Here is a 9,124-nt window from a genome sequence, read left to right as displayed (position 1 = left end):
TCCTGATCCGTGAAGAATGACGGCTGCAATCTGAACACGTTGCTTTTCAATATACTCAGTGTTCCTCTTCGCAATATAGCATAGTAAGGACATAATTAAAGTGCTGGAATGATAATTACATATGGATAATTATTAAATATACGAGATGCCTCAACCAGACTGGATTGAGTATTGCATTATTCCACCATGCAGACTGAAACACTGTCAATGTTTGTTATTTCAGATTATATTGCCATTTTAATTCTATGATTTATTAGAATATTTGCATTAAGAATAAAGGCAGTAGGTTTTCTGAGCTTGTACCACCTTGTGCCTTCTCAAAAAAATAATAAAATATTCGAAACTACATTGTGACTCCATTTATTCTGTTTATTACTTACGCCATGAGGCTATTGGATATATTTATCCAAATTGCAACGATCAGGTCCGTGTATGAAGCAGTTGGTGTAGACTAAAGGCTGGCAGGTGGGGATTTTGCAGACGACTTGATATCGCCATCTGCTGGCCTTTGGACTACAGTTGGTGAGATGCTTATAAAAAAAACAACTAGTCCGAAGCCTTGGCTCACAGACATGTTTATAAATATACCTTTTATTAATTTCAGTAGCCGATGTGGACGTCAGCATGTGGGATTATGTATAAATGTCCTATCTTCGATGATCACTCGAACCCTGAGTCGTGTCCAGAAGAGAGTCTGCAGAATAATTCGGGACGGGTCGTTAACCAGCTACCGGGGAAGCCCTCGGAATCATGTCCTGGGAGAGCAAACGGGAGCAGATCTGCCTGACATTTGCTAAATCCCTGCAGAACTCTGTTTGCAGACTGGCTCCCCCCAACTAGACAGCAGACTACTGGACGGGCAACCGGCAACGGCCACAAACGGAACACTCCTATGACACGCACCGGCTGCTTATCGGGAACTTTCCCATTTCATACTTCACTAAACTGATCAATGCACACACCATGTAGCCCAGGGGCCTTCATAATGCCTTCTTAAAAGCGCCTAAAATGTATTTTTGTAAGCTGCCACCCCAAACATTGCCGTTGTATTATTGTAATACAACGGCAATGTTTGGGGTGGCAGCTTAAAAAAAGACATTTTAGGCGCACAAAGCAGAACATCTGACTGTTTCCCGTGTTCACATCGGACCACGAACAATGTAACGTACTTCCGGTGCTTGTTTGGCTGGCAATTTGAAATGTGTACAATGTAAAATCGTGTTGTTTTCATAGATTTAATGGCAATCTTATTAAATGACACATCCCAAATCACTACCGCAAGAGTCCTATAGTGACATATACGAGTTTAACGTGACTTTCTAGTCTCTATACTATGTTTAAAAGGATGGCTGAATTTGGACCAGATTCCGGGGGTAGAGTGAAGGTAGGGGACGGATGTCAATAATATTTGATACCGGTAACTATACAAAAGTTCTATGTTAATAAGAGACAAATTGACTAACTGTGTTACCTAATTATATGATATTTAATGTTTAATAAGTCTATGGAAGCGTGTCAGTAAAGTGCTTGTGAAGACGCGGTTGGAAGGCAGGCAACAAACCGCATCTCTTCTTACTGTCTATGCTAGCCGGTTCACCATATTATTATCATCATTGATCTGCATGATGTTGCAGAAAACATCATTTGTCTGTTATCCACAGGGTGTTACGATCGTCAAACCCATCGTATTCGGAAACGTTGCTCGGTATTTTGGAAAGAAGCGAGAGGAGGATGGTCACACTCACCAATGGTCTGTGTATGTGAAACCATACAGAAACGAGGTAAACTCAACTGTAATCTTGGAAAATGGATGGTGTTGACTTCAAGGTCTCATTGGATAACCACAGTATTGACCTGACCCAATTATATTCCAGGATATGTCTGCATATGTGAAGAAAATACAGTTCAAGCTACATGAAAGTTATGTGAATCCACTCAGAGGTAAGTCAAGTTCGTAATGTATCCAGTATTAACAGTGATGTAATTTGTCATGAATGTAGGGCTCATGGAGACCTGATGGTGTTCTCTTTCTGATCCGCTGTAGTCGTGACCAAGCCTCCGTACGAGATCACAGAGACGGGCTGGGGAGAGTTTGAGATCATCATCAAGATATTTTTCATCGACCCCAATGAGAGGCCGGTGAGTGGTGCTCTACGATGTCATTTAGGGACCTCATTCACATCAATCTTTATTAATATAGCACCTTTTTTTTAACAAGAGGATGAATTTCAGAGTGTTTAACACAATAAAATAATAGGAAGGTGAGAGATAAAAACACAATACGTTTTCTAAATTAGGACTCATTAAAATTGTAAAACAATAGCTTAATAACAGTGGACTTGAGACTACATTTTCATTGTACAATTACATTATTTTTTATGACCCTCTTCCCCCAGTTACATGATTGTCTGTCTGTCTGTCTGTCTGTCTGTCTGTCTGTCTGTCTGTCTGTCTACAGGTGACCATCTTCCCCCAGTTACATGATAGTCTGTCTGTCAGTCTGTCAGTCTGTCTACAGGTGACCCTCTTCCCCCAGTTACATGATAGTCTGTCAGTCTGTCTACAGGTGACCCTCTTCCCCCAGTTACATGATAGTCTGTCTGTCAGTCTGTCTACAGGTGACCCTCTTCCCCCAGTTACATGATAGTCTGTCAGTCTGTCTACAGGTGACCCTCTTCCCCCAGTTACATGATAGTCTGTCTGTCAGTCTGTCTACAGGTGACCCTCTTCCCCCAGTTACATGATAGTCTGTCTGTCAGTCTGTCTACAGGTGACCCTCTTCCCCCAGTTACATGATAGTCTGTCTGTCAGTCTGTCTACAGGTGACCCTCTTCCCCCAGTTACATGATAGTCTGTCAGTCTGTCTGTCTACAGGTGACCCTCTTCCCCCAGTTACATGATAGTCTGTCAGTCTGTCTGTCTACAGGTGACCCTCTTCCCCCAGTTACATGATAGTCTGTCTGTCTGTCTGTCTACAGGTGACCATCTTCCCCCAGTTACATGATAGTCTGTCTGTCTGTCTGTCTGTCTGTCTGTCTGTCTGTCTGTCTGTCTGTCTGTCTGTCTGTCTGTCTGTCTGTCTGTCTGTCTGTCTGTCTGTCTACAGGTGACCCTCTTCCCCCAGTTACATGATAGTCTGTCTGTCAGTCTGTCTACAGGTGACCCTCTTCCCCCAGTTACATGATAGTCTGTCTGTCTGTCTGTCTACAGGTGACTCTCTTCCCCCAGTTACATGATAGTCTGTCTGTCTGTCTGTCTACAGGTAACCCTCTTCCCCCAGTTACATGATAGTCTGTCTGTCAGTCTGTCTACAGGTGACCCTCTTCCCCCAGTTACATGATAGTCTGTCTGTCTGTCTACAGGTGACCCTCTTCCCCCAGTTACATGATAGTCTGTCTGTCAGTCTGTCTACAGGTGACCCTCTTCCCCCAGTTACATGATAGTCTGTCTGTCAGTCTGTCTGTCTGTCTACAGGTGACCCTCTTCTCCCAGTTACATGATAGTCTGTCTGTCAGTCTGTCTACAGGTGACCCTCTTCCCCCAGTTACATGATAGTCTGTCTGTCAGTCTGTCTACAGGTGACCCTCTTCCCCCAGTTACATGATAGTCTGTCTGTCTGTCTGTCTGTCTACAGGTGACCCTCTTCCCCCAGTTACATGATAGTCTGTCTGTCAGTCTGTCTACAGGTGACCCTCTTCCCCCAGTTACATGATAGTCTGTCAGTCTGTCTACAGGTGACCCTCTTCCCCCAGTTACATGATAGTCTGTCTGTCTACAGGTGACCCTCTTACCCCAGTTACATGATAGTCTGTCAGTCTGTCTGTCTACAGGTGACCCTCTTCCCCCAGTTACATGATAGTCTGTCTGTCAGTCTGTCTACAGGTGACCCTCTTCCCCCAGTTACATGATAGTCTGTCAGTCTGTCTACAGGTGACCCTCTTCCCCCAGTTACATGATAGTCTGTCTGTCAGTTTGTCTACAGGTGACCATCTTCCCCCAGTTACATGATAGTCTGTCTGTCTGTCTGTCTGTCTGTCTGTCTGTCTGTCTGTCTGTCTGTCTGTCTGTCTGTCTACAGGTGACCCTCTTCCCCCAGTTACATGATAGTCTGTCTGTCAGTCTGTCTACAGGTGACCCTCTTCCCCCAGTTACATGATAGTCTGTCAGTCTGTCTACAGGTGACCCTCTTCCCCCAGTTACATGATAGTCTGTCTGTCTGTCTGTCTACAGGTGACCATCTTCCCCCAGTTACATGATAGTCTGTCTGTCTGTCTGTCTGTCTGTCTGTCTGTCTGTCTGTCTGTCTGTCTGTCTGTCTGTCTGTCTGTCTACAGGTGACCCTCTTCCCCCAGTTACATGATAGTCTGTCTGTCAGTCTGTCTACAGGTGACCCTCTTCCCCCAGTTACATGATAGTCTGTCAGTCTGTCTACAGGTGACCCTCTTCCCCCAGTTACATGATAGTCTGTCTGTCAGTCTGTCTACAGGTGACCCTCTTCCCCCAGTTACATGATAGTCTGTCTGTCAGTCTACAGGTGACCCTCTTCCCCCAGTTACATGATAGTCTGTCTGTCAGTCTACAGGTGACCCTCTTCCCCCAGTTACATGATAGTCTGTCTGTCAGTCTGTCTACAGGTGACCCTCTTCCCCCAGTTACATGATAGTCTGTCTGTCAGTCTGTCTGTCTGTCTACAGGTGACCCTCTTCTCCCAGTTACATGATAGTCTGTCTGTCAGTCTGTCTACAGGTGACCCTCTTCCCCCAGTTACATGATAGTCTGTCTGTCTGTCTACAGGTGACCCTCTTCCCCCAGTTACATGATAGTCTGTCTGTCAGTCTGTCTACAGGTGACCCTCTTCCCCCAGTTACATGATAGTCTGTCTGTCAGTCTGTCTACAGGTGACCCTCTTCCCCCAGTTACATGATAGTCTGTCTGTCTGTCTGTCTACAGGTGACCCTCTTCCCCCAGTTACATGATAGTCTGTCTGTCAGTCTGTCTACAGGTGACCCTCTTCCCCCAGTTACATGATAGTCTGTCTGTCTGTCTACAGGTGACCCTCTTCCCCCAGTTACATGATAGTCAGTCTGTCTGTCTGTCTGTCTGTCTGTCTGTCTGTCTGTCTGTCTGTCTGTCTGTCTGTCTGTCTGTCTGTCTGTCTGTCTGTCTGTCTGTCTGTCTGTCTGTCTGTCTCTGTCTGTCTCTCTGTCTGTCTGTCTGTCTGTCTGTCTGTCTGTCTGTCTGTCTGTCTACAGGTGACCCTCTTCCCCCAGTTACATGATAGTCTGTCAGTCTGTCAGTCTGTCTACAGGTGACCCTCTTCCCCCAGTTACATGATAGTCTGTTTGTCTGTCTGTCTACAGGTGACTCTCTACCACCTACTGAAGCTCTTCCAGTCAGACTCCAGTGCCATGCCCAAGAAGACAGTGGTCTCTGAATTCTATGATGAAATGGTGAGAGATTTTATTTATTTATTTTTCAAACAGTGAACCAAAGAGGACATGAGAAGCGAAGTGGAACAAGGTGCAAGGTGAGGAAAGAAACCAGAGAGGCCCGTCTCAACTCTCTGTCCTTCCTGTTCCTCTCAGATCTTCCAGGACCCCACAGCCATGATGCAGCAGCTCCTTAGCACCTCTAGACAACTGACCCTGGGGGCCTATAAGCACGAGACTGAGTGTGAGTAGCACACACTTTTCCCATACAGTTCAGTAACAGACCTGTACATTTAGTACCTGTAGATTTATATTGTAACTACTGTATCTAGCAATGCCTTTTTAACCCTCGTCAGGCAAATGTGTTTCAATTCAAATTATAGACATCATCAACTAGATTCAGCCGCTGGCCGATTTATTTCTTTTTTCTTAAGAGGCTGGTCTGAAAACTTGGGGAGCCTAATAAAACCAGCGCGGTGTAAATTCGGCCAGCGGGTCACCAGTTGGGGAATCCTGCAGTATGGGCTTAGATTAAAAGTTGATGGCTGCGTTTACAAAGGCAGCCCAGTTCTGATTTTATGCCCAATTATTGGTCTTTTGACAGATCAGATCCTTTGCCATTAAGATCAGAATTGGACTGCCTATGTAAAGGCAGCCAATAAAACCCAATGTCTTTATCCTCATTGTTCAGTGCCACCACTGTGCAGTGCTGAGTGGACACTATCACTGGTGACTGACCATTCCTTCCTGTGTCTGTAGTTGCGGAGCTGGAGCTGCGGACGCGGGAGAAGCTGGAAGCAGCGAAGAAGAAGACCAGTCAGGAGATCACAGACCTGAAGGATAGACTGAAGGCCAGCAGAGAGACCATCAACTTCCTGAAGGGAGAGATACGCAAGCTGGAGGAGGAGGACCAGATCAAAGACCACTGATATACACACACTGGGTGAATCTCAATTGTATTTTCTTGATTCCTCATACCTTCTCTCCTTGCATCCTTCTCAAAACTCATTGGAACACAAGATGTGAGGTTCCTTGCCTTGGATCTTCTCTTCCTATGTGTTCTGAGAAGGAGATGAGAGAGGACACAATGAATCATAGATATACAATTGAGAAACACCCTAAATTCCAAATCAACCTATAGGCCATCTTCCCTAGGCACCCCTGTAGATCTGAAGGGTTTGTATAGGTGGATGCAATATGGTACTTGTGACTCACCTTGTCTTCTGATTTCTGATAGGCTGGATGGAGTTTACGCCTTTTTTCTTCCAGCTATCCAACCCCTTCAGAGCAAATGGAGGTGCTAGGGAGGAGGGGCTAGGGATGGATTTGGAATTGCCCTCGTCTGGAATCCACACAGAATATCTCCGTTTTATGATTGTTTAATTCTATAATATAATATCTGCCATTTCTCAGATGTTTTCATCCAAAGTGACTTAGTCATGCGTGCGTACATTTGTGGTACGGGTGGTCCCTGGAATGGACTCCACTATCCTGGCATTACTAGCACCATGCTCACCCTGACAGAGGACCTCAACATCATTGTTATGGATGACGTAACATTGCACTAACAATAGAGAAATGTAGAGGTATTCAGTTTGAATTCCAGACTTAACACTGCCTAGCAGAATGGTTTTATATGATCATGTACATAACAAGAAAACTGAAGATAATCAATGTTAGTTTCTCTCCATCTCAGTTCAACTCAGATTTACCACAGATGGCTCTCAGTGCAACAAGTCACATTTTGGTAGACTGGTCTGAATGTGAATAGGTTTTGTGCTTCTGTTTTTTGAATGTAATTTTTATGTAAAACTCAAACCAGTTTTTCTTTGATTTCTCCTATGTACAAAATGATTAGAATGCGACCGTAGAACTGATGGATGAAACATGTGTTACAGATGCTCTTCAGGGTTATTTGCAGATGATTGTTTTGTCGAAGATTGATCTCTTCAACACATCTGTAAATCCTGGACATGCCATTGCCAACTATCTCAGTATCAATACATGTGTCAACCCTTTTGATAGGAGTTCAGGTCTTGATCACCATTTAGATAAAGGATAGAGAACGGCAGCAGACATGTTCATTTCTGTTGGAGAGCGTTAAACTGTTGCTTTCCTTGTAAGGAGACCGGAGCGCTGTCATGTTTAATGGATATACAGCCTCTGCATTATCCTTCCACCACCACTAGAGAGAGGTGATGGGCAGATGTTTATTGGAAGAGGGAGGTGGCAACAATTGTTTGTATTGGAAGAGGGAGGTGGCAACAATTGTTTGTATTGGAAGAGGGAGGTGGCAACAATTGTTTGTATTGGAAGAGGGAGGTGGCAACAATTGTTTGTATTGGAAGAGGGAGGTGGCAACAATTGTTTGTATTGGAAGAGGGAGGTGGCAACAATTGTTTGTATTGGAAGAGGGAGGTAGCAACAATTAGAAAAAACATGTGAGTGAAGAAGGGCAGGGGCTTTTTCCATCAACAACATGTGAGTGAAGAAGGGCAGGGGCTTTTTGCATCAACAACATGTGAGTGAAGAAGGGCAGGGGCTTTTTGCATCAACAACATGTGAGTGAAGAAGGGCAGGGGCTTTTTGCATCAACAACATGTGAGTGAAGAAGGGCAGGGGCTTTTTGCATCAACAACATGTGAGTGAAGAAGGGCAGGGGCTTTTTGCATCAACAACATGTGAGTGAAGAAGGGCAGGGGCTTTTTGCATCAACAACATGTGAGTGAAGAAGGGCAGGGGCTTTTTGCATCAACAACATGTGAGTGAAGAAGGGCAGGGGCTTTTTGCATCAACAACATGTGAGTGAAGAAGGGCAGGGGCTTTTTCCATCAACAACATGTGAGTGAAGAAGGGCAGGGGCTTTTTGCATCAACAACATGTGAGTGAAGAAGGGCAGGGGCTTTTTCCATCAACAACATGTGAGTGAAGAAGGGCAGGGGCTTTTTCCATCAACATGTGCATAGCAGCATTAATAGTGTATTGTATTATTACATATTGAACAGCATTCCTTAATTCTGCATTTCACTTCAATTGTCATTGTATTTTTTTTAATGAAAACGAATTCCCTAGTAAAATCTAAATCTAATATATGTTGAATGCTGCAGGGAGTTTAGTAGATGGCCAACTCATTTCAGATTCTTGTCTTCAAAACACAGAATACCACTAGAGTTAGTTAGAGGGGACAACTGAACAGATTGTGTGGCCCTTAACCCACATCATCTCCACAGAGGTCTCTCACTCTCTTTCCCTCTCTGCCTTGATGAACGCACCATAACGTAACACTGAATTACACTATTTCTCAGACATTGAAAAGGGAGAGCCATGTGATTACAGTGTTTGGTAAGTACACAAGAGGTATAATAGTAACTGATCTGGGACAGCTTGAAGCATCCATGTGACATCCCAAATGGTACCCTATTCCCTTTATAGTGCACTATTTCTGGGGCTCTTGGTCAAAAGTAGTGATCTACATAGGGAATAGGATGTGATTTGGGATGATGCAGGCCAGTCCTGTAATCTCCCCATCTTGTCCATCATTGGTTCTATGGAGACCTAGTCATCTATTGTTAGGCTGACTTGTTAAATAGGCACATATTCAACTGACCACAGGCACAAAAACTATACAAGGACTCTCTCTTTCACATACACAGGGAGATAAATCATTCCATGCATGCAGAGGCTGCCCTGGACTC

General features: G+C 44.5%; 1 protein-coding gene across 1 annotated transcript; it reads left to right on the top strand.

The window, feature by feature from the left end:
- The first annotated feature begins 1,124 nt into the window (after window positions 1-1,124).
- LOC106595659 (YEATS domain-containing protein 4) lies at window positions 1,125-8,521 on the top strand. The gene is made up of 7 exons (XM_045700253.2): window positions 1,125-1,384; window positions 1,662-1,781; window positions 1,875-1,941; window positions 2,045-2,139; window positions 5,361-5,450; window positions 5,586-5,673; window positions 6,189-8,521. Exons 1-7 carry the CDS (start codon window positions 1,334-1,336, stop codon window positions 6,356-6,358), a joined length of 681 nt encoding a protein of 226 aa, XP_045556209.1. The 5' UTR covers window positions 1,125-1,333; the 3' UTR covers window positions 6,359-8,521.
- The last annotated feature ends 603 nt before the right edge of the window (window positions 8,522-9,124 follow it).

Source organism: Salmo salar, chromosome 17, assembly GCF_965601325.2.
Source record: "Salmo salar chromosome 17, fSalSal1, whole genome shotgun sequence".
Lineage (NCBI taxonomy): Eukaryota > Metazoa > Chordata > Actinopteri > Salmoniformes > Salmonidae > Salmo > Salmo salar.
Note: the sequence above shows the minus strand (reverse complement) of the source record. Positions and strands in the feature narration are given on the sequence as shown.

What these genes read in the sequence shown, in the direction of transcription:
- LOC106595659 (XM_045700253.2), top strand. Translation starts at nt 1,334, where the DNA reads ATGTTTAAAAGGATGGCTGAATTTGGACCAGATTCCGGGGGTAGAGTG. An exon ending in CTGAATTCTATGATGAAATG is followed by an intron (nt 5,451 to 5,585) that starts GTGAGAGATTTT and finishes TGTTCCTCTCAG; the next exon opens with ATCTTCCAGGACCCCACAGC. An exon ending in CTATAAGCACGAGACTGAGT is followed by an intron (nt 5,674 to 6,188) that starts GTGAGTAGCACA and finishes CTGTGTCTGTAG; the next exon opens with TTGCGGAGCTGGAGCTGCGG.